The sequence below is a fragment of the Gossypium hirsutum genome, chromosome D09 (assembly GCF_007990345.1).
Source record: "Gossypium hirsutum isolate 1008001.06 chromosome D09, Gossypium_hirsutum_v2.1, whole genome shotgun sequence".
In the NCBI taxonomy this organism is placed as follows: domain Eukaryota; kingdom Viridiplantae; phylum Streptophyta; class Magnoliopsida; order Malvales; family Malvaceae; genus Gossypium; species Gossypium hirsutum.
Genome location: NC_053445.1, coordinates 51,449,612 through 51,475,254, shown reverse-complemented (window position 1 = coordinate 51,475,254; position 25,643 = coordinate 51,449,612). Strand labels below are relative to the sequence as shown.

The window sequence follows — 25,643 nt, the reverse complement described above, 5'->3', positions numbered from 1 at the left end:
CATTTCACTTCATCGCATCGGCTATTAGGCCTTATCACATATATACACTTTCACATTCATCACATCGGCCATTAGGCCTTATCACATATATACACTTTCACATTCATCACATCGGCCATTAGGCCTTATCACATATATATACACTTTCACATTCATCACATTGGCCATTCGGCCTTATCACATATATACATTTTCACATTCATCACATCGGCCATTAGGTCTTATCACATATATACACTTTCACATTTATTCAAATATACTTCACATACCACATATACTATCATGTACAGACTTGGTCTTGGCCGAATCTACATCCATCACTTTCCAATGAATAATTCAATTTTACGCCATACTATCATTTCATATTCGAATACTCATAAACTTACAATATCACGATTTAGAATTCAAGTATGGGTTTAATCAATAGCTTATGAGCAACTAAAACAAGTTTTATCCATGTTTACAACAAAATCACATATTCACTACGAGCTGTTTTCCTGAGCAATTGTCACTAAATTATTTATAACCGGAGCTACAAGACTCCAAATCACTTGCCGTTAATTTTCCCTGAATATAGACTCGTATATCTTTCATCCATAAATTTTTCAGAATTTTAGGTTTGGCCAATCAATACTAGATTTTTCTTAAAGTTTCCCCTGTTTCACTGTTTGACTAATCTGACCAGTTTTCACTACGAATCAAAATTCTCATTGTACAGAATTCAAAGTATGTTCTATTTGATTTCATTTGAAACTAGACTCATTAAGGAGTCTAAGCATATAAATTTTATCTTGTAACCATTTTTGTACAAATTATAGTGATTTTCTTAAAACAGAACAGGGGATTACGGAGTCATTCTGACACCGTCTCACACAACTTTAAATATCTCTTTATAGGAAATTCCTTTGCTTACACGGTCTCTTTTATAAGAAACTAGACTAATTAAGCTTTGATTGTATATTTTATTCAGCCTATAATTCCACACCAAACATTTATAGTGATTTTCTAAAATCACGTTACTGCGGCTGTCCTGAGCAAATTATTACAATTTGCTCTTAAATTTCCAAGTCCAAACACTTAGGAACTTACCATTTGAGTTTAAGACATATCATGGCCACATCATATCTTATTAAATCAACTCATTATATCCTATTATAGTTGAATTTACTCAACATTTAGTCACTTAAAACTTACCTCGGATGTGGTCGAACGATTTCGGCGGCTATTCGATCACTTTTTCCCTTCCCTTATCCAACTTTGGTCCTCTAAGCTCTTGAGCTAATTCAAACAAATTTAACTTATTAAAGTCTCATTATGCTAGCTTATGGCCGAATATGACAAGGAGTTTGATAGGTCATATGGCCACCTATAGCTCAAACACAAAATGGTCATACGCATTTTTAATCACATTGAGCAATTTAATACAATTAATCTAACATTTCCTCGTGTGCACCTTTATGACCGAATACATGCAACACCAAGCTATCTATTCATTCATGTATGCATCTTATTTAAGCATGTATATCCACAATTGAATTCATCATATAAATATCTATGATTTCACTCAAATAATCTCATTACAACACACGGTGCTCCAACCATTATTTAAATTCAAAGCTCGGCTAGTACATAACACCATGATTTTGTCCTAATTTGGAGAGCCAATAATTTAAGTATTACAGCAGCATATTAATTAGCTAAGTACCATAAATTTGTCCTAATTTGGACAGCCAATAATTTACAGCATTACAGCAGCAAATTAATTAGTAATAAACTATCTTAAGTTCAATTTTAACTCCCTCATGCAGCAACCAGACAGCATTCAAGTTAACTTCCAACATTCGGTCAAAGCATTTAAATAAAAGAATATGCATGCTAAATTTCCAGCATTTGGACAACATTTCAACTTGAAATTTTCCAGCCTTTCGCCTTCAATATTTCGAATATTCAAAAGCAAAAAAAGAAGAGTACAACTAATCAATTAAAATTTTTGAACATAATTCAAGGTATATGTTCAACTAAATATTCATGTTAACTCATAATCAATAAGATATTAAGTAGAAAATAAAAACATTATTAGCATGCATGCTATCTACATACAACAACCATTCGACTTCCATCTATTATCAACCCCCAATACACAAAACATCGAAACCAACATCAAAGAAATATAAACATCCATGACCAAATGTCATCTTCATCCATTTACAAAAATTTTGCCATGAGCTGACTTCTATACTTGATGACCACTCCAAATATACAAAGATTTTCAATGAAAGAGCATTAAACATACCTTAATCTATACATTCACCATAGCCGAATGCCCTAGCTTCATTTCCATTTTCTTTTCTTTATGGTTTTCGGCAAAAATGCAAGAAAGGATGGATGTAACTTTGTTTTTATCACCATCTTCTATTATATTTCATTTTAATAAGCCAATTACTAAATTAATCTTTGTAATTTAATATCAAAACCTTTTAAATGGTGGTCCATTACCGTCCACTTACCTATGTAGTGGCCAATATCATTTAATAATTATATTTCTTCTTTCTTTCTCAACATTTGGCAAGCACAAGGCAAGGATGTATGGCTTCCCCTTTTTTTATTTTAAAGTTTAAACCATTAACTATTATAATATAATATATAATGCATATATGGCTATTCAACCATCATCATGGCCGGCCACTTACATAAAAATGGGGAATTTGAAATGCAAATCCCCATATTTTAAGCCATGCAATATTTGACCACTACACTTCAACCTACCACAATTTTAATATTTTTCACATAAGTCCTTTTTAACTAAATTCACATAAAAATAATCAAATTAATGCATGAAACTTTCACACATGCATTTACTCACATTATAAACACGGAATATATCTTTTAATTTCTTATAGGACTCGGTTTCGTGGTCCCGAAACCACTTTCCGACTAGGGTCAGTTTAGGGCTGTCACAACATATGAATATATCGAAAATTTTAATATATATTTAGTATATATGCTCCAAATGTAAAGAAATATTTACATGGCTGCGGATAATATGGGGACAATGAGTGCAGAGGAGCCTGTGGGGATGTTAGTGTGTTTGATACACAGCCTGGATTGGTGCAGGAAATTTTGCGTATTTGGCATATTGATAGCTTATTTTATAAGTAAATTTAAAAAATTATTATATTTTTTATAATATTTTATTATGTCTTTATAGAATACTTATAAAATTTAAAATCTACTAAATATTATTCTATCTTTGTAATAGGGGATTAGTTGTTTGTAATATTACAAGTAATGTTTCTTGGTACATATGTTGCTCATAATTAGGGTTTTTCTTTAATTAAAAATGTATTTATGATTATGGCAAATAAGTATCTAAAGCAAATAACATTTCCAAATGAGCCTTCCTATATATGGAAAAGGGAAAGCTATTGTCATTACAGACTCGTATAAAACGTAGGAGCATCACTAATAAATAAAGATTACGACACATTATACATATCACATATGAAATACAGTTAGAAAGTACAGCTTCTATTTCTTTTTCTTTCCCCGATTATACATGGAATTTGCTGAAAAACAACACACCAGCACAGCTTATTTAACCTTAGCTAGCTACTTTATCTAGCTGAGCTGAAACCTTCTCCCACTCCTTCTTCCATATCATCATCATCAACCTCACTGCACCCTGCGGAACACATTCAACAAGTTAAAATAACATAAATCAGAACTGCTTACAATACCCTTTTTCTTTTTTAGTGTGTAAAATGGTTATGTTTATTACTTGTTGCAGTCAGTGGAGGGGCTGATGTTGTAAGGAAGATGGAGACCACATTTAGCAGGTAGGCCGGCTGCGAGATTGAGGTTATAGCCGGTGTAAGGCATTCCGTTCACCGCCGATTTGATGCACTTGCACACGTCTTGGCGGTCCGTGGAGGTCTGAGCCTGGCCGTAGAGTGTTTTTACCCCACTGCAGCATGCAGCAGCGGGTGTACCGCCGTTTTGTACGTAGGACAAGCACGGGATCAAGTGGCTCACCACGTCGCTGCACGTGATGGCGGCTTTGGCAGCCTTGGGTGCACCCATCACCGCCATGCACACGATGAGAATCATGGAAACCAACTTAAGGACACCGGAACTAGCCATGTTTGTAAAACTAAACCTTCTTCTAGTGTTTGGAGTTTAAATGGTGTTGAGTGAAGGGGCCAAAGTGGTGCTTTTATATAGCATATACATGTGTGGTTTGAAAGGCAAATATAATTTGGTGGTTGGCTTATAATTTATTGCGTTGATGGATACAGTTGAGAAATTAAATGGATGTCACCAAAAATGGGAGATAGTGGTATGAGAAGCAATTAAATTTTCACATCAAATTACTCCCTCTTACGGCTACCATGTCAGGATTGCAGTGCCGGATAAAGGAAAAAAGAAGATCCAATGGTTAGCTAAAATTTCCAGGACTAGATCCCCTTATTATTATTATTTTTACAAAGTTTCGATATTCGATAATTTCATTGAATATTAAATTTTTCAATATTATTTTTTATCTATTATACTCAAATTTAAATTAAAAAAATCAATTTTTTTATTAATCAACTCTACATTTCAATATTAGTTATTAGAACTTAAAAGCTAAGTTTAATTAATAGAAACATTATAAGATATTATTACCACTTTTTTTAGCTTTTATTAGCTATAGTAAGACCACACGGCTATAATAAAACCATAACCTTCCTATAGCAAAGAAGAATTTTGGACTGAAAATATCAGAGACATCATAATTACCTTGCATAAAAATAATCTATGTAAAATTATATTTATAAAACTTTTATATTAAAATCAAATGAGTCTTTAATTATAATGATGTAATTAAAATTTTTACATAGGTGTTCCAAATTCAAATTTTATTATAGTCTTATTTTCTTAAACAACATGAAAAGTTTTTTTAAAAAAATCCTCTTATTAATTTATTACTTTATAAAAATAAAAGAGTAATTTTCTAATTAAATTAGTGTTTGGTTGACTTGTAACACTAGCTTAGTCAAATGTTTAATATATAATATAGATATAATAAAAATCAAATAAATGAATGTCTAATGCACCATGAGTAAACAATGACACGGCGTCTCATCATTAGTGAAATGAAAAAAGTAGTAAAAGACTTACAAATAAATACTAATATTTTTTATTTAAACATAAATCCAAAACATGTAACTTGATACAAACCCGAAACCTTAAATCATAAACTTAAACCCTAAACATAATATAAATCTTAAAACCTAAATCCAAATGCATACAATCTAAACATGAAAGACAAACAAATATAATAATTATGTTTAAATAAAATTATTATTTATTTATAAATTCATAATTATTATTTTACTTAATAATGAGGTATCGTATTATTATTCACTAATGATATATAAAATATATGTATTTACAATACCTCAAATTGATATATCAATTAATATTCGATTCAACAGATAATTTAATCCGATTTTAATAACATTTACGATCACAAAAATAGATAATACCTAAACTCACTTTAGATTTTTTTTAAATTACTTTTTTTTCATCCATATTTATTGCCTCAACGGTGGGCACCTTTTCTCTCACAACGCAACTAGGCCACTATGGTAAATTACTTTATTTAAAAAACCACTACCTAAGAAAAACAAATGATATAATGAGTAACTTAAAGAAACAGTTTGACTGAAATCGGGAAAGCCTGGGTTCATTCGAGTTTTCGTGTCCAACAGGAATGCTTCATTAATGCATGCATGGTGGGAATTGGAAATAAAGCATCAATGAAATCAAAAGGCACCTCTATATTAATCTTGATTCGTCCCATTTAGAAATAAATACAAGAGATGGAATATGATATATATTTTAGGAGGGATGAACCTACACTTGTATAAAATTAATGTTAGTTTTATATATTTTTTATAATTGCATGTTACCAATCAAAATTTTGAATTTATTAATATAATAGAATTTGTCATATGTGTAAATTTTTAAATCGATTTAATATCTTTAATATATTGATTTAAAGTACTATTTATATTAGTTGAAAGTTTTTTTTACATAAATAGTTAAAAAGTTACTTCAAACTTAACATGCATGATTCATGTGAATCAGGGGCGAAGCCGAAAATTTCTTTTAAGAGGGGCTGAAATTAAATTGTAATTTTTACAATAATAAAAATATAATTTTACCATTTTAATAGTTTATATCTTTATAATTTTTAAAGGATTAAACCAAATTTTTTGTCATTTTTAGGGGGGCAAAGTATAATTTTATTTTTACTAACTTAAAATTTTAAAGGGCCTAAATGAAAAATTTTCTATTTTAGGGGGGTCGGGACCCTGCCAACCCCCTAACTACATCCCTAACGTGAGTGGAATATAAAATGTAACTGTTAGATTATTAAAATACCAATAATAATAATAAAATTTATGAAAGTGTGTAAAACTACCAATGTAAGTAGATATTTCTTCTATTATCTATACTACTATTTGATGGGTTGTTTAAGTTGGTTTCATTGGGTCTCAAAGAAATTAACGAAATCCCATTACTTTTATAAAATAACAAACATTATTATGAGTGTATTTTTGTACTTTATATTTTATGTAAAATCTAGAAAAATGCATGATTGTCTCTAAACGTGCTAACGTTGAGAATAAAAATATTATACCAAAAATATATTAAATTAAATTAACGATGATCGCAAGTAAATGAGTCAAATTGTAATATAGTAAAGTGTTACAACGGAACACAGGAAAGTATTCCGAGGATCATACCCAAGAGATTGTAGATTGGAGAATCTTAGTATTAAATTCATTACAAAAAATAATTACTAATCTAACCAATTTACAAGTTAGTAGTGTGAATCCAAATTAAAGTAATGATTAAATTGATAAAATTACTAAACCTAAATTAACCTAATGAAATTTTCTATTCTTAGTGTCAACAATACGAGCCCCTAGCCTATAATCGATTAAATCCCTAATTAACATATAGAAGATTAACTAGTTTCAAAACTTTGGGTTTTTAGTGAATTAGCTATTAATTAACCAGTATTACCTCCAGACCTATACTAATTAACTAATCGATAGATGCTCGCTTATCTTCCAACCTAACTTTCTCTATCGAAATAAATTATGATTTATTGACAAACTTATCTCCCAGCCTCGTTTAACCTAGATTTCTTTCTAAGGTCGTCAATTCTAGGGTTTAGGTACACATAATTTAAAACCAACTAATTCTTATTGAGAAACCCTTATTCTTCTGCTAATTAATTGACTTAATTAATTAATCAATTCAATAACCAAATCATGCATGATAAAAATAAAACATGAGAATTTATTCTAATATTTATACAAAAATTAGTTGATTGGACTAATGAAATATAAAAAAAATAATAAAAAAATAAAGAAATTGTGATAAATAATTGAAGCGCAGTTCCAGAGCAATCTCCACTTGCAATTGTCTTCACATCGGAATAAAAAGAATTTCAACTAAACAAACATAAAAATACAATTGAAAACTAAATAAAATTGTCTAGGTCTAGTTTCGCATTTCGAGTGATCCTAAGGTGACTTATATAGGCTACATTTTAGTTGGTGCCCACACAATCCTAGATACACTTTGATACTAGCTAATTAATGCAAGATACTCTTAATTGACCAGGGTTGAATTAGGGAAATATCTCAAAATTGTCGTACAAGGAATCAACCTCATTTTGCCTTGCCTTCATCGCGTCGTGGTGACGTGGAGAAACTCCTCGGCACAACATGGAATGATTTTTAACCTTGGCAACTTCGTTGTTTTGAATTGCAACATGGGCTCTCTTGTGTCGCAACACGATTGTCGTTCCTTGTGTTATTGGGCTTCAATTGGCACCTTACACACTCAAATAGCTCATTTCTTTGGCCCAAATTGGCCTTAAGGGTCATCAAAATACTAAAACATGCGTAAAAACGCTTATTTTACATATAATTAAATCTAAACTAAGAAAACAAAAAATGCATATAAATATTATAAAATCACTAAAAACAAGCTCTTTTAGTATTGAAATGTACTTAAACTACCACTACAATTGGCGACAAGTCAATGCACATGATGAGATTTTAAACTAAGGTATCATAGTATGCAATATTGTAACTTTATCATTTCAATCAAAACTTTACTTGTATATTAAATATTTTTTATAAATATATTTGAATGCCCTTATGATTTTAGAGATTGATACATGATTTTTCATTTCTTTTGTGTTTCCCTTGCTTTTTTAGATGGCGGTTAGCTTTTAGTTTTGGCCTCTATACTATGTTGAAATTTGATATCGATCTATATATTTTAATTTTTAATATAACTTGGTCTCTCTACTTTTATATTGTTAGTCAATCTAAATAGTTAATATTATTGATTATTTCAATTAAAATACCAACATCAATTTTTCTTAAGAATACTATTCCAACAAAAAAAAATTACCATGATGAGTTCAATTGAATATTTTTAAGAAAAAAATTCACATAAGCATTTTCAATGCTATTTTAAATTTCAAAATGTTAAACCACGGTAACAAAATTGAGCTTGAATTTTTAAATCCAAAAAATAGAGAGGTTGAATTTGTGAAAAATAAGAATAGGAAATTAAATCTCAAATGTACAATGTGTATAGGAAATTGGAGAATATTTTATCTTTCAAATTTTATTTCATAATTCGGCCCAAACAAATAATTAACCCAATGAAAAACATAGATCGAGAACCATACTAGTGCGTATACATATTTAACCAACAAGTATCGAATGATAAGAAGTTTAATGCTTCTTAAGCAGCATCTTAAGTTTAAGTCTTGTGGATGAAAAAAATAATGTTGAGAGAACTTTATCCTTGTTTAAGAATCTGGTCTAACTTAATTTCAAATTTAATTAGAATCTAATATGATTACGAGATACTAGACTTAATACTATTACTAACTTTGGTTAAAACCGTTATATCTCCCAAAAAAAATCCTAGAACCAATCAAAATACAAGACATTTTTAATTAAATAAAAAATAAAATAAAAAAATAATTTTCCTTCTCTCCTATTCTAGGTTTCAGCGTCTTCTTTCTCATCCCCTCTCGCACCACTTCACTCCTCCATGCCAGCACCACGCAAATCACCAACGGTAAATATAATTTCTTCATCGTATACTTGTTTTTAACGTGGGTAACTTAGCTTATGAGTAAGAATGTCGTGCAACCTAACCATTGGATTGAAAGGTTTCCTATCCTTTCACCTTTCCAAATTCCTTGTCATGATAAAAAATGAAAAGAAATGGATAATATATTATAATAAGGATCCTTTCCATCTGATGCTCTCAGTTTGCGAAAACTGAATAAGTTGGGGGGGGGGGGGTGCCAGGGTTTGATGTTATAAATATGATATTATTTCTTCATTAATTACTAGTACATCCCAAATTGATTTTTGCTGTTTTGCTGATTCTTTTAAAGAAAATTCATTAATTTATTTAATGAACGAATCATACGGAAAACATATTAATAATCATAAGTTTCACTAAATAAGTAAAGAAAGCAATACATATAATGATATACAAACATATATATCTGTATAAACTCAAGTAAGGGATTATGGATTGAGACAACAAGCAAAGAAAGCAATACAGATATCATGTAATATAATAAAACATAGGCTTTTTAACTTATAAAACACTGAACATTCCATACATAGACAACATAATTGAAGCCAACATCTCAAAGATAAACAAATAATTAATCAAGACACTAATTTGGATTTTGGAATAAGCATCCATCCCAAAATCTTTATTTCACGCTTATATATATATATAATATTTCCTGCAAGCTGCTTAGTTCATCCATGATCATCTCACTCTGCAACAAGTTCCAAAAAAAAAGAGTAATTAATACTTGGAATTGCTTCAAAATTTAGGTAAGAAAAAAGAGAATGAATTAATGTGAAAAAAGAGTATATACCTATTGCAGTTAGTGGAGGGGCTGATCTTGTAAGGAATTTTGACACCGCATTTGGCCGGAAGACCGGCAGCCAATTTAGCATTGATACCGGAGATGGTCCTAGCGGCAGTTTGCAAGCATCTGCATGCAGTTTGACGGTCACGGGTGGTTCTAGCTTGCCTGTTTAGGTTCCTTACTCCGTTGCAGCAAGCAGCTGGAGGGTTCCCTCCACGCTGCAAATACCTTATACAACCAGCCGTTTCGCTTGCCACTTGTCCACATGTGAGAGCAGTTGTGGCCATGGGTTCCACCACCAACATGCACAACAGTACTAGGCCACAAATAAGCTTGAGACCAGCCATGGGGGGAGGGGGGTTTGAAAATGAAAATGTTTAAGGTATGTTTGAAAGGTGAGTGAGTTGAATAATAGGGCATGCAAAGGCATTGGGTTTTTATAATAGATGAAATGTTAGCAACTTGGAGGAGGGAATTTAATTGGAATAGGGTTTAGCTGGTTTGATTGGTGATGGTATGCTTTAATTGAATTTGAAATTTGTTATGCTCTTCTTCATTAAGCATAAATGGTGTTGTTTACTTTGCATTAATATTTTGAGAAAAATTATTCAGTTCACTTCAAATAGAATTTATCACCCATTATCCTAATGTGAACACATTTCTAAGTTAATAAAAAGTCTATTTAAATTTAATTACCTCATATTGATAAAAACTTATACTTCGTGTTCATGATTATATATTACGTGTTTAATAGGATTAAACACTTATCTAGTTAATATTATATCGATGGACAAAGATACTTTTTTCCTATAAATACCTTGAAAAACTATAGGCAAGGGATTGACCCTTTTTATACCTTAGAGTTACCTAAGCATTTATTTTTTCAATCAGCCTGTTGTTTTATCCTTGTTCTGGCTTTTGACCTCTACAGGTGAACCGGCCCCCACTACACCACTTCGATTTTTTCTCACTCAACCTTGTCTTCCTCCCTTATTAAACTTGGTATCAACAAAATTCTTCCCTACATATTCAGCTTTTGATTAATCATCAACCTCTGCTAGATGCTATTAGCCTATGTATTGAAAGAAATTAGGTATTTTATGTCTCATAAATTTCATCTCTATCTCTTTAAATTTTAGGATTCATTTATGAGATATGCAGCTACCTCTTTTAATAATCTTATTTCTAAAGTCTGAATTTGTGTTTACTCGTCAATGTGCTTTACCGATACATCTATCACTAATTAGTGAATATATATATTTAAAATTGTAATTAAATGTAATATTTTTTAAATCGAACCGATGATCAAATCGGCTAAATCATCGATTTTCAATCAATATGATTTTAATTAAATAAAATATTAAAATTTATAAATATTAAAAATACCAGACTTAAAAATTAGATGGTTTTGTGAGGTTATAGCTAGTATTCCATTCTCCTTCACCGCAAAAAGTACAAAAGTCAATTAAAGTAATGCACTGCCTTCGCAGCTCCGGCAAGTGATGGACCCATAGGAGTAATATGAGTGAAGGAATTCCATGTCGTAGAGGATAGGTAGGCAGGCAAGCTGTGCACCGACACCGACGCTACGCGGGACACCCTATCACTAACTAATTCGAATCTACACATTTTACATCCTATATAATATGTTTGATATGTATAGGGTTTAGAATATATTAAATTATGTTAAATTGGTGATAAAACTTACACCATAAATATATTTATAAAAAATATATATAAGAATCAAATAAAATTTTTATTAAAATGATAGAACTAAATTGTACAAAAAAAAAGATAATATAATATAGTCAAATTTTATGATGTTTGAATTTTTATTTATTTTATATAAAAATAAAAATATACTCACATAAAAATATAATTATATTAGCATTTAATTGATTCATGATACTAACTCAATTAAGAGCTCAACTATAATAACATAATATAGATAGATTTCAAGCCACAAAAACGGGTTTTGCAAATGAAGTGAAATTGTTTATCTAGAAAGTGTGACCTAGTAGTCTAAACCTTTTTTGATTAGGTTATAAAAATCGAACTAGATCATCCAGTTTAATCACTTGAATTGAGAATTAATTGGTTTAAATATCCAACTATATAAGTCGAACAAAAATTTTAAAAAATCAATCAAAGCATGAATCGAGAACCAAAAAATCTATAAATTTTATTATCTGATACTCACTTGTATTTAAGCACTTTATTGAGTTAATTTCACCATTAATCAAGTCATTAACTCAATTATGAAATTATAGAAATACTCATTATTTTAAATTATAATTAAAATGCAAACTCATTACCACTCCACCTATATTCATTATTACATAAATTTTTTAAAAAATATATTTTTAACATAAAATATTTTATGGGCATGACAAAATCTAGTTTTTTTTAATATATGCTCTTTTTGGTAAAATGACTAGAACTACTCATAGCCTCTCCCTGATCCTTACATAATGCACTCAAATCCACGACCTCCTGCACTGACAACAATGTCGATGCCAATTGAGTTAAGACTCAATTAGCTAAATCTAGTTTTTTTAATCTCTCTTAATAAAAAAATTAAGATTTTTATCTTTGTTTTTTATTAAATATACTTTTTCTTTCTCAATCATATCATTGTTATGATAGATGGTTTCGTATTGGCTATGGCTTTGGCTGTTGAGACTTGATTGTGTCGGTTTGTTTTGTGTTAATTAATTTCTCTACTTTTTCAAAAATATCTTCTATACGATTTGAATCATCCGATCCAACCAATTAAATCGAAAAATTAAAAACCGATTCAACCTTCCATTCAAAATTTTTTTTCGACCATGCCTTTCTAGATTAGACATCTTCAGAAGTTTTACTACAAGTTGCTAAACCAAAACTGGAACAAGCTACACAATTCTTGCAAGCATAATGAACACAAATGGACATGCAAAAAGAAAAGACTTAAGAGATTCAATAATTCAGCAAGGAGTACTTCACTCTCAAAACAATTTTGCCTTTCTCAACACCAAGCTTTCCACCAGTGACCAACCAATGACCTGGAGGATCTTGCGGTCCTTTGCTCATCTCAGACATGTCGACAAATTTTGCCAACTTGTTTACAATGTTTCCTTCCGAGCCAGAACTACCCGCAGTAGCCACAACTTTCTTTGGTTTGTCATCTGGAGTGTGATCCCAAAAAGATCTTCGTACCGTGCAGCCTGGAATCCTAGAATACAACAGCTTCATGTATAAGACGTTTCTTGACCCAAAATCCCACACTCCAAGTTGTGCTCCAGTGACAATGTAGACACCAGAGAGGTCACCTATAGAGGATTCAGGGTTTTCGATTGGTGCAGTACTAACATGAGAAAAGCTCTTCCATTTCACCGGCACAAACCATCTACTATCTTGCTCCTCAGGTCCTAGCCACTTGGGAGCACCAATAGCCACATGTGTGTCCCAGTGTGGAAGTAGGATCTTCGGAAGAGATACTAAGTATTGAAGATGAATGCTTAGACGGTTCTGCTTAATTCCTTCAAGGCATAACCGCAAGCCTGTTACCGGCTTTCGTCCAACTGAAATCTGCATTTACACTTAGCCCAGATTAGATGCAACTTGTTATAATGGTTCTGGTCACCACTCCTTAATAGCTTTCATCGGGGTTGAAAAATGCAGTGATCGCAATGTTCTTAGGCACAAGAGGAAGAGCATGACGTTTTAAGGTGAGAAAAGTTGTGACATGAACTCATACCTGTTCTTGGCTGACATAAAGTTTTTGCCCCATCATGCTGAATCGCAAAGACGGGCAAATAGGTTCCTTCCTTTGGTGGCCAGGAATTGTACCCTGTATAGGAGCCCATATCCTAGGAGTCTGGAACTCTAGAAAATACCTTAGTTCTTCCATTGGAGGTTTGTCTGCAGACAATCAGACTAAGGATTTGAGTTACAGCAAATAGTTTATCATTAGCAATAATGATGGGGAAGAAAAGATTGCATCCGATCAATCACAAAGAAGCGTATTTACATTCAAGATAAAGACTGATGGCACGAATCAAATGCTCCTTTCCAGCTACCCCATCAAGCAGAGCAGTAATAGGATAGAAAGTCATTTCAATGACATCAGGAGAGGATTGGACAGTTTTTGCCCACCGGGTGTGGTTTTGCTCCAGATCATCTCCTCCCCTCCTCCGAAAAATGACTGTAACATCCTGCAACAATGAGAATTCCAGAAAATGAGAAGACTTCATCGAGAACAAGTGAAACAAGGTGTAGACTAAAGGGTAAATGGTAAAATAAAGAATTAACACTAAAAGGAAATGATTTCCAAGACCACACGGCATTAGCTACATTGACCGATTCAACAATGAGAAAAACATAAAAAATAAATGAAACTATCACATTTCGCAAATCATTACCCAAAGCAACCAACCATGACAAACCAATGGGTGCGAACTCACATGCTTTTTGGATAAGATGAAGTGAGGAGACTAGTATAGTAGTTTCAGTAGTGGATCTAATTATAAATAACTTTCTACTGCAAATTAGTTGTTTCACTAATTTTGAAGCATGACAACAGCATATAACTAACTAGCATCTCAAAAATATTGAACTTTTATGTGCAAATTGATTTCCACTAATAAACCATCAAGACATCTAAATACCTCTTTCCCATTAAGAGATGGCACACTGGTAGGTTGAGGGTATATCCCTTGACTGATGAAAATGCCAGTATCAAGACCCTGTAAAGCTCAAAACTTGTATTAACTCTACAATAGTCAAGAAAGAAAGACAAATAAAGGATGAAAAACATATGAAAGAAACAGTGGAACTAGCCTTGTCCTTTAACTTTATTTGACCCGAACTTGTAAGGCTGTCTTTGTCTGAAAATCTATGATTTCCGATATCCTGAACATAGGTTTTAATCTCCATGGTAGACAAAGGTGACGAGTGATGCTGTTTGACGTATATCACATCTTTACCACCGATAGTTACAGAAGTGATGACATGTGTCCCAAAATTTTCAATGAAACTGTAATAAAGAAAGCAATCTTAGGAATTGAACCTATATTATAAGCATTTTACAGTCAACAGCAAATGGTCCTTACCTTGACAAGGATGACGGGTCCCAGGAAGTCGGGACAGCCCGTTTAACATTTTCTTGCAATACCAATGGGGACTTTATTAGATGAAACTTGGCAAGTGGGATGTAAAATCCATCCATAGAGAGTGTCTTTGTGGTTGCAGCATTAATATTTGTTGAACCAGTAAAGCTAAAAGCAGAATTGAAACTACCAAGGGGAAAACTACCGGACACATTAGCGTTTTTATTAAAATATTCCACCATCTGCAGTTGATAGTTAAGAAAAGCAAATCAGAAAAAAATGATAAAAGCAATAAAAATCGTGTCTGGAACAAATCGAAGCAAAACAAATAATTGGAAGTAGTTTAAATAATGCTCTTAAGCAATTCAATTAGTATTCTCTTTTCTCCTAAAGATCATTAAGCTCATCATAATCAAATAGATGATTTTATGCATTGTCTTAACAATCACCATTGATACGCAATTTAAGAGGTTAATCCCTTGAACCAAATTCCAAACGGTTAAAGCATAATTCAGAATCAAACACTAACAATCAAACATGATCTTAGCATACTTTGGTGGGAGATAATACACAACTCTAAGCAGAATCAATCACCAGAGGTTTTTAGGCTAGCAATTAACATCAATGGACTTATCTCAAATGGTTGAAGTTTCTTACACACACATATAACCATATATATACACATATACATATACATATATGTGTATATACATTCTTTCTTAATCTCAAATGTCAATTTAATTGATCTTTTTCTCCTTTGTTTCTCAGTCCAACTGTCACTTCTGTTTATCACCTAAATAATAAAGACTCCTAACTGCAAACCTATGACCCTAAAGTCAACTTTTTACTATGCATATCTAACCAAGCCACAAGATAAACACAAAGAACATAATTGTGAATTATAGCAAAGACCCGAAATTTCATGAAATAAACACAAAATGGGAAACAAACAGAACATTTTAAAAACTAAAAACAACATTACCTCATTAAAATTGAAAACCCCAGAACTGAGACGGCCAATAGGCTCTTGAGAGTTCTTGATATCTCTAGAAACATTGGGGAGAACAGTTTGATCATATAAGTAAATATCCCTACCATGTCCCTCATCGATTTCAACTATCTTAGAACCTGTTACACCTTTACAATACAACAACCTAGTGTCGAAGTTAACATCGAATCCTTTCCCTATGGCTTGCACTGCGTTCATTGCAGTGTGGGTGGCGGGTGAATATCCATTTTCAGTTTCCCCCATTTTTCATCACCTGAATTTAATTCTTCTTCAAATTCCAACTTTTTGCTTGATCAGAAACATACCCAGATCGCGAAACAAGCTCAGGTGAAAAGAGGAATTCCCTGTTGTGTTGAATTCCAGAGAAATCGAATGGAATTGTAAAAGATGTTTTTGGAACTTGGAAAAGAAAAGTGGGAGATGGGTCAAAAACTCAAAACCACAAGCGTTGAAATGTAAAGTTTTGACTGAGAGACTAACTCGGGAGAAAAGATTCGTTTGAGATACGGCGATGAGAGAATCAAGGATTTTACTTTGTGTTGAAAGATCGAAATCCAATCTAATGATTTGCCCTTTTATTCTTGAAATTTGGTTTAAAATTTAAAAGGCAAACTTAGTTTATTTAAAAGGGGGAAAAAAGAAGAAGAAAAACTTGATATTCACATCATATCCCACTGTAGATTTTCTACCATTTTAGGAGTTTTATATGAATAATTGATCCTGAAAATCAAAACCCCCATTGACTCTTTTTTTCTCTAAAAAGGTCTTCTTTTTGGCAGATAGAAATCGTGAAAATAATTTTTTTTTTTTTTTGCATGATATCTTAACCGTTCATTTCTTAGAGACCCGGTCTCACTCTCAGTGATTTCTTTTCCTTTTTATAATTGAAAAAAAAAGAGCGAAGAAAGATGAAAAATGGAGTGGCAGAGGAATCTTAACTGACTTCAACAACTTTCAGATTACGACAGAGGAAGTAGTAAGAGATAAGCAAACGTAAACATTTATAACTCAGTGAAATTTAATTTATCTATTCTCACTTGCTTCCAAGGTTGTTACATAGGATGCAACATGGAAATTTCTTTTATGCTTCCCATCCTTTCATAATTCTACAAATAGCCCTGAATTTTATGCTATTTTCAATTTTGCCACAAAATTGTGGGATCCAATATATGGATTGTTACGTTTGATATAAAAAATGGCTCTATTATAACCTCGACAATTAGATGAGGTGGCAATGATCTTAGTGATCGAATGTTTGATTTTTGTTTGGGTTATGGAGTAACTTTAAAACTTGTATCCAATATTTACCTCCTAATAGACTAGCAGAATACGAATGATTAATTACTAAACTTATACTAATAAATACCTTGAGAAATAAAATAAAGAAAAGCTTTAATGTACAAATGATATTTCAGAGACCATAATGGAAGCTCTAAGAAAAGATTTATAAAATTTGAGATACTATAAAACACCTTTTATGAATAAAATGAAGATATTCAATCTATATCTTGTAAGTTGATGCTAAGGTTAGAGAATAGATATGAAATTTATAATGGACCTTGAGATATAAATATGCACACAATTTTCGTTTTATGTTATGCCTTGTAGATTTGTTCATAAATTCAGCTACTTGCTTAAGCTCAACATGTTAAAAATTTAGAAATGGTTGAATAAAAATATTTAGTATGAAAAATGAATTTGAATAAAAAAATTAAACTAATTTAAAATATGAGTTAACCTGACCCATATATTATATCAAATTATTTATATATATTCATTTATAACATAAATTAAATTTATAGCGATGTATAATATTATAAAATTTTAATAAATGAAAAAAATATATAAAACTATTTAAATATCAAATTAATAAATAATACAGATATTTTTATAAAAAATTTAAAAATAATATAGACGAGTTTAAATTGAACTTGAGTTAGCTATTTAAAATATAAACAAACTTTGATAAAATTTTAAGCCTATATTTCAAATCGAGCTGAACTTGGACATGCATAAGATATATTAATATTATACTTAAACTCGACCTAAATGAAAAAAATTATGAAGCCATTTATATAATAAAAACCATTATATTTTGATTATCAATAAACCTATTCATGGATGAACCACCAACCCAAACCTGAAGGCCCGTCAAAAATTTGAAAAAGCTTAGGCAAAAATATTATGCCTAAAAATAAACTTAGGCAAAAAATTAAATCCATTTAAAATATGAGTTGAACCAAAACTTGAACATTCAAACTCGAATTCGACCTAATTTTAAGTTTATAATAAAATTTATATTATGTAATTTATAGCAAATAACAAATAAATTGATACTAAATATATAATACTACTCTAACATAAACATTAAAATAATATTAAGATGACTCTATAAAAATTATATAAATTTATTAAATATTAAATTAAAATAGTATGAATATTTTTTTTAAATAAAAATAAAAATAAAAATTGATATGGATAGACCTAAATGGGCTTGGATTAATCTATTAAAAATATACACAAACTTAGACTAAATTTTAAACTAAAGCCCAACCCGTCCATTAACACTTTTAGTTATCAATCATTAATAATGCCTTGAGCAAGCATCCAACTAACCATAACTTGTAATGCATGCCTTCGCATTAAGAAAACAGAAACAAGAGCCAAATGCCCACCAGTTCATATATCTTTTCCCCTCACGGACGAAAGAGCAAGTGGTTACTGGTTTCTAATTAAGAGAACGAGCAATTACTTAACTAAATAGTTAAGTTGCACTCTAATTTCCCTCTCTTTTTTTCTTCTGATGAATGTAACATTTGATATGAACAGAACAATGTGAAACCCCTGTATCTTCTTTACAATAAAGTCAACTAGACAGTGTAAAAGATGCTCTATTTTTTCTTTTTATTTTGCCATTAAAGTTAACCCCAACCAACATCCTTCCTACAATTCCTTCATTTGACGGTAACTAAGAAGAGGTTCAGTTAAAACATATATATCTAATATATCCCATGCCAACTTTCGAGAAAGAAAGTGTTTTGAAAAACTTTAACCTCATTGAGAGTTCCTTGTCTTCTTGGCAGTGAACAGTTGGCGAAGGAAACCAAACTTCCCCTTTGTTCGAACAGATAACTCGGTCGTGGTTCCATTACTAGTTTCTGCAGTCTCACTGGTGTCAGATTCGGGTATGGATGGTGAAGGAGGCGTGAGTTTGAAGAGAAATGCATTCAGCATACGCATTATCTGGCTGAAGCTCGGCCTCATGTTAGGGTCTTCAACCCAACAAGATTGTATGATAAACGCCAGATCAGGTGATATATCCTCTGGAAGGCTAGGTCGCTCTTGCTGCATGCTCATATGGCATCAAATTGGTCAGTTATCAGTTAGTTTAAAAATTTTATCATGGATAACAAAAATGTGCATTAAAGACTTGCACCTTAAAAGCAGCAGCATAAGCTGCCTGCAAATTGGACATGCCCTCAAACGGCATACGGTTGGTCAATAATTCCCATAAGACAATTCCAAAGCTGTAGACATCAACCTTGTTGTTGTAATGTTTTTTCTCTCCCTGCCGTAATGTCACCGTGCTATACAACTACAATGACACAGATTGAAATAAAGAATGATAACCAAGTCAGAGATATTGTATACAAAAGTTAGTCTACTCGATAGAGATTACTTTGTTAAACAAACCATAAACATGAGAAAGCGATGACAAAAAAGTGCCCTACATTATTATCAGTTGTTGTCCAAAGCTCAATATACAGTAGTGTCAAATACAAAAGACATAAGACCTCTAAAGAAACATGCCATGACATACAGGGTGGTGATGATATCAAAAGTTGACAAGAAATTGCAGAAAGGAACTTAAATGCTGAAACTAACACAATGAAATCAACAACAAAAAGAAGCTCCAATCTTCATTGTAAACAAGTTTATTTGTCCATTTCAGTAATGTAGTAGGGGCACTAACCTCAGGGGCCATCCAGCGATAAGTTCCAGTCTCTGCAGTCATCATCTCTGTCACAGATTCTTCCCTCGCAAGACCAAAATCTGCAAGTTTAACAGATCTCTGGTTTGCTGTAAGCAGCAAGTTGTCTGCATTACCAAATTTCCCAGTATATGAGGAATTAGTCAAAGGACTTGAGATATAAGTACTGAATTATGAACAAACGTATTACATCGAAGAGGAATTTACAATCCACATTCTGCTTTCAATAGCACAGATTCAATCCAACTCCTAATCTGAAGTGACACAAGCAGGCCTTTCTAGTCACTAATAAATATTCGTAAAGAAAAAGTATGCTCAAGATGTACCTGGCTTTAGATCCCTATGTATAATCCCATTGGCGTGCAGACAATCCATGGCTCGAGCAATGTCTAGTGCAAAATTCAATGCCACATGAAGGTCTAAAACTTTCGGACGGATGCTAACTAAATACTTCCGAAGGGACATTCCCGGTAATAGCTCAGTAACTATTGCCATCAACGGGTCCTTACAAGCGCCAAAGAACTGCCAAGCCAACAAATTTCCCATTGCGGGTGAGAAACAGATAACCAATAATTTCCATCAATGATAAAATTCATATTTGCATTTCAAGCTTAAAGCAGTTTACCTTGACAAGGTTCTCGTGTTTAACTCGAGACATCATGTTAACCTCGCGAGCAAAACGACTCTCAAGTGCAGCTCTTTCCTCCACAGTACTCCCACGGTGAAGAACTTTAATGGCAACAATCCGATCACCATGCCTGGAAAAATATTAGACTCACCCCTATGTAACTAGTAATCTCGTTACACAATCTAAATTCTTACATTCAATTCCCTTCACAATGTTTCACTTTAAAAAACTTGACAAATTAGGATACAGCACCCCATCATAAACAAATCATGATTTCTACAAAAATTCGTACAGAGAACAATAAACAATTAAAAAGGGATAGCAAATGTTCTTCATATATTGACTTCTCCTGTTACATCCACACAAGCATGTAACAAAAATTTCCTTGATCTAAAACAGTTTAACTTAGTTAATTTGCGATAATTAACACCAAGAGTTCGGATTACAGCGCAAGGGGAATAAAGAACTCTACAATTTAAACTACCATGAACTAAAGGCTTTTTTTTAAGAGAAAATAAAAAGAGTGGATTATTAGTAATATTGTTTTTGGCAGAGGTGTTTTGATACTGACCTTCCTTCGTAAACTTTTCCATGAGCTCCTTCTCCGATTTTGGAGCCGATAAATAACAATTTCGGGTCAATGAGCAAATTGTGATTGATGGTCAACTCTTCAGCAGCGGTTATGGAGCCATTTGAAACGATGACGTTTCTCGTTTCTCCTTCGCTGTAACTCATAGTTGCAACTTCCGCAACTTTTGCAACTTTTTCCTTTCTTTTTTGTTTCTAAATTATTCCAGAATTCCTCATTTCAATCATTTTTTTCCTTATGCAGAATTATCTTAAAATCCAAAGACTTTTCCTATCGATTTCCACATCACCTTCAAACCATCCAATTCAGCTCCTTTCAAACTCCGGTAACAATTTTTATAATCTTCTCTTTTTTCTGGAATTTCGCTTGATCTCCAAGTTTCTTTTTTTGAAGATAATGGAAATGAAACCCTATGAAGAAAAGGAAAAGCAACTTACAGTCCAAGCAAAAATAAGGGGGGGGAAGAAAAGGCTTAGACGGAGAGACTTAAGCTTTTCACTTAAAACAGGGAATCTTCAAAATATCGAAGAAATAATCGATTAATAAATTGAAAGAAGAGAGAAACTTCGAGGTTCTTTTTATGAAGGTTCTTTTTTTTTCCGATGAAGATAAATATCCAGAGAATTTTCCTATTTGTTTCCGACGAGGAGGGTTTTAAAACTTTTATTTTTGTTTTTTCAAAATTGTAGAAGAGAGAAAAATTGAAAATATAGTAATAAAATAGTAGTAAAAGAAATGGGAAATGGGAAAGAGAGAAGTAGTAATGGTTTTGGAGGAAAGTGAAGAACCAATTAAGTAAGGACGCGTGGATAGCAGAAGCTTTTTTCATTAAGAGGTTCATTTTCATAGCATCAGAGATTTGGACGTGGATGGAGTCCCTCTGATGGAGCTCTCGTACGGAGACAAATCTCTATCCCGACGCCGCTCGGCTCAGCTCGGCTTATTAGTCTCCTTTTTGTCGTTTTCTCTCGCGCTTTAAAATAATTAACCGAATTAATTCCCTTTTGAAAATATTAACCCTACTCCCACCAGTCACATCACCCACTAAAATATTAATTAATTAATAAAAAAATTGACCCTATTACCACGAGTTGGATGAGCTTTCAAAAAGTAAATAATAATCTATATTCTTAACTCAAAGAAAAAGGAACTAATATATTATAATTTCAAATATATAAGAAAATATAATATATTATTTAATTGAAATAATAATTTATATAACAATAAAATAATTTAGTGTCACGAGTCAATTCAATATTAATTCATTATAAAAATTACATAAGAACGTAATTTACTGTTTATCACCCCACTTAACTTCTTGATTCATAAAATAGGGAATAGTGCGTATATAATTATATTCGAACTCATATGCTTCAAAATGTTGCAACAATAATGATGTCAAAAAGAATTAAGATTAAATTACTATGATTCGATTATTAATTTTTTTATAAATGTATTTTTAATATAAAATTATTTTTCTCATTCGCATCTTGAGCAATAATTATAAAAAAATTATTACATTTAGCATTTGATTCGGTTATAATCAATTATGTTTAAACCTGATTGAATCAATCAAGGTATCAAAAAGGATTGGTTAAATCGAGCAAAAAAAACGGTTGTACTAATTTTTTTTAATTTTTAATTATTTATTTAATTGAATAGTACGAATCAATCGTACCAATTGGATTAGAGAATCAATGACATGGTCGATTCAACAATATATCCAATTTTAAAAACTTTTGTTATAATTATAATTTTTAGTTTTTTTATTTAAAAATTATTATTTCTATTTAAAATTAATTGACCACTTCTCAAATGTAACCATCAAAACTTTTTTTTTTCTTTATCGAATTCTCTCGTTAACTCAATTTTGGTTGAATTTCATTGCACTTGTTGTATAAAAGTTATTAATGTTCCCACCATTATAGGGGAAAGAAATGGTGTAAAAACTCGTCAAATTAGGAATTAAATTTTTTTAGTGATTACGAGCGTTGTTGGTTGAGAGCGTCGTGATAATGTGTTTAAAATTGTGTAAAAACTCTAAAAATATTAGGTTGTTTAGAAATATTTTTATTTTAAAAGTGTATTTTTTTTCCTTAAAAGTGTTTATTATAAGTAATGTTAAATAGACTCTAATAATTTTTTTGAATTAGCGTTTATTTAAAGTGTAATACGTTTAGTTTTTTTACCTAATGATATAATATTTAATCTCATCATCATCGCTTTTTTTATCCTAACCAATAATAAATACATCTAAATTATCTAAGTATGTGACTTTGTTGACTTTGGTTCATATGGTAATTTTACTCCCGCTTGCTCTTAACTTTTCTTTATGAGATGAAATAATATTTTGTAAAATGAAAAACTATGTATAAATATAAAAGGAAAATGAAAAAAATAAGAACACGTGAAGGGCGAAGTGAAGCCACGTGGGTCTGGCATCTGACTCCATCAAAAAGAGTGGGAAAGGTAGACCCCACAAATCTCAACCAGAAGCAGCATTCCGCCATCAGATTAGATAGCGAAAGGAGTGGGTCCCAATTGGCTTTGATCTGATGGCTCTGACAAGCTCATCTCTATTTCATTCGTGTGAACCACTTGCTTCCATGTCACACTCTGGGCTCCACTTTTTTCTTATTTATTTGTTTTTAAGTTTTTAACACGTGCCCATATTTAAAATATTTAATAAGTAATTATTTTGGATGCGAAAAGTAAAATATTTACATTTTTCTGATTTTTGCGTTTTTAATGCGGCTAAACATTGGTTATAAGTTTTGAAGCTATTCATCTTCAATCAGTAGTTAAGATAAAAAAGTTTCTTCCCAAAAATTTATATTTTAGATGTTATAATTAGCAACTATTTTCATTTTAACCACTCCTGTTAATTTGAGGTTAAATAATATTATTTTACACATATTTAAATTAAAAAAAGATTGAAAGGAAAAATAAATTGACAAATTGAGAACAAACAAAAAAAATTAAAATCCATTTTATTAAATAACAGAAATTATATCATTAAACTAAGAATACTTCATATTTGGGTTAAATTGTGCATATATGTCGAATTTTTTTTGTTAATTTATTAAATAGTCTATTTTTTCAAAATTTAAGTAATTAAGTCAATTTTAAAAAGAGTATGTGAAAACGTGCCTAATTAGACAAATTTTCCTGCCAATGTGAATTATTGAACATTGATAATGAATTAAGCAATGACATGTTAAATTGAGATAAATTGATTTTTTTTAAAAAGAAAAGATCGATTATTTGTCTTTATTTAGAATTTTATTGTATTAAGAAAGACAAAATCTTATTTTAGAAGCAAAAAAAATTCTTATGTCACTATACCACCGATATTACTTACTATTAATTTAAGAAAAAAAATTTATGAGTCCAGAAATAATAATAATTATTATTTTATAAAAAAATAACATCTAATTAATAATTCACAACTTGATATTAAAATTATTATTTTATAGAAAAACAAGATCCAATTAATAAGTCCATCAAAATTATTATTAATATGTCAGCATCTTTGTTCGATGAACACCATAATTTGCATAAAATAAACATTGAAAGAAAGTATTAAATCTTGATACGATCATTTAACCTAACATTTATAAAGCTTGAAAACGGTGCAATCCAACTCCCACCCAAATTCCCCATTATAATTCTATATTCACAATAACGTGCTTCTTCTTTAAATTATTATTCTCTACGGTTGTGAAAACAAAAAAGAAAGTGATAAATTTAATTTTTAATATCTATATTTTATTAATTTCATTTTTTTCATTTTCAATTTTTTTTAAAAAGTTTAATTTAATCATTAATTTTAAACAAATAATTAAATTCTTTTTAATAAAAATATCAATTAAAATTTTAAAACTTTAAACATAGTAACTTGCATGGCGATCCGCGTGTATTTCATGTTAATTTTTTTAAATTTTAAATTATTTTAAAAAATTTAAATTATTTGTTGGCGTGGTATATAAAACAGTTTAATAGCATGATTTAACTAAATGTCTGGTAGTTTTTTTTTTAAAGTCTAGCTAGTGAGATCAAAACAGTGATTGAGCAATTAATTTGGTGGATCAACACTTATCGACGAGTAGAATAACATAGCTTAGATCTAAGTCAATCTAACGGTTAGTTTCGAAGATCGAAGAAAAAAAAAAAATTTTTTATTTAAACTGTCAACGTAAATAAAAAAATCAAATAATAACGATTTTAATAACCTAATAATTTAAATAATGATTTCAAATAATCTTTTAATAAATTTTGTTAAGTTAAATATATAGTGGCTGTCATGTACTCTTTATTCTCTTGGAATAGACATTAGCTATGAAGATATGTA

The 25,643-nt window shown here is 31.0% G+C and overlaps 4 protein-coding genes across 4 annotated transcripts; all 4 read right to left on the bottom strand.

Annotated features, from left to right (window-relative positions):
* Positions 1-3,366: 3,366 nt before the first annotated feature.
* On the bottom strand, positions 3,367-4,257 carry LOC121221012 (non-specific lipid-transfer protein 3). Its single transcript, XM_041101310.1, has 2 exons — positions 3,779-4,257; positions 3,367-3,682 (listed from the first exon to the last, which is right to left on the bottom strand). Exons 1-2 carry the CDS (start codon positions 4,138-4,140, stop codon positions 3,673-3,675), a joined length of 372 nt encoding a protein of 123 aa, XP_040957244.1. The 5' UTR covers positions 4,141-4,257; the 3' UTR covers positions 3,367-3,672.
* A 5,414-nt stretch (positions 4,258-9,671) lies between these two features.
* Positions 9,672-10,640, bottom strand: LOC107941822 (non-specific lipid-transfer protein P3). The gene is made up of 2 exons (XM_041101309.1): positions 9,992-10,640; positions 9,672-9,889 (listed from the first exon to the last, which is right to left on the bottom strand). The coding sequence occupies exons 1-2, from the start codon at positions 10,330-10,332 to the stop codon at positions 9,880-9,882; spliced, it is 351 nt and encodes a 116-aa protein (XP_040957243.1). The 5' UTR covers positions 10,333-10,640; the 3' UTR covers positions 9,672-9,879.
* Positions 10,641-12,770: 2,130 nt separating this feature from the next.
* Positions 12,771-17,054, bottom strand: LOC107941833 (MACPF domain-containing protein CAD1). The gene is made up of 7 exons (XM_016875453.2): positions 16,058-17,054; positions 15,079-15,317; positions 14,807-15,002; positions 14,635-14,712; positions 13,998-14,181; positions 13,725-13,888; positions 12,771-13,555 (listed from the first exon to the last, which is right to left on the bottom strand). The coding sequence occupies exons 1-7, from the start codon at positions 16,325-16,327 to the stop codon at positions 12,944-12,946; spliced, it is 1,743 nt and encodes a 580-aa protein (XP_016730942.1). The 5' UTR covers positions 16,328-17,054; the 3' UTR covers positions 12,771-12,943.
* A 1,587-nt stretch (positions 17,055-18,641) lies between these two features.
* Positions 18,642-22,014, bottom strand: LOC107928587 (serine/threonine-protein kinase STY13). The gene is made up of 6 exons (XM_016859840.2): positions 21,275-22,014; positions 20,701-20,833; positions 20,402-20,597; positions 20,058-20,182; positions 19,521-19,679; positions 18,642-19,429 (listed from the first exon to the last, which is right to left on the bottom strand). The coding sequence occupies exons 1-6, from the start codon at positions 21,436-21,438 to the stop codon at positions 19,139-19,141; spliced, it is 1,068 nt and encodes a 355-aa protein (XP_016715329.2). The 5' UTR covers positions 21,439-22,014; the 3' UTR covers positions 18,642-19,138.
* Between the last annotated feature and the right edge of the window lie 3,629 nt (positions 22,015-25,643).

Bases quoted from the DNA above. Each gene is read 5' to 3' on its own strand.
- LOC107928587 (XM_016859840.2), bottom strand. From the start codon at position 21,438: ATGAGTTACAGCGAAGGAGAAACGAGAAACGTCATCGTTTCAAATGGC. The intron at 20,183-20,401 runs GTACATCTTGAG...TTGGTAATGCAG, and splicing joins ACATAGGGATCTAAAGCCAG to ACAACTTGCTGCTTACAGCA. The intron at 19,430-19,520 runs GTGCAAGTCTTT...ATGAGCATGCAG, and splicing joins CTTATGCTGCTGCTTTTAAG to CAAGAGCGACCTAGCCTTCC.
- LOC107941833 (XM_016875453.2), bottom strand. From the start codon at position 16,327: ATGGGGGAAACTGAAAATGGATATTCACCCGCCACCCACACTGCAATG. The intron at 14,713-14,806 runs GCTAGTTCCACT...TGAGCTTTACAG, and splicing joins AAATAAAGTTAAAGGACAAG to GGTCTTGATACTGGCATTTT. The intron at 13,556-13,724 runs GTATGAGTTCAT...GTGTAAATGCAG, and splicing joins TTTATGTCAGCCAAGAACAG to ATTTCAGTTGGACGAAAGCC.
- LOC107941822 (XM_041101309.1), bottom strand. From the start codon at position 10,332: ATGGCTGGTCTCAAGCTTATTTGTGGCCTAGTACTGTTGTGCATGTTG.
- LOC121221012 (XM_041101310.1), bottom strand. From the start codon at position 4,140: ATGGCTAGTTCCGGTGTCCTTAAGTTGGTTTCCATGATTCTCATCGTG.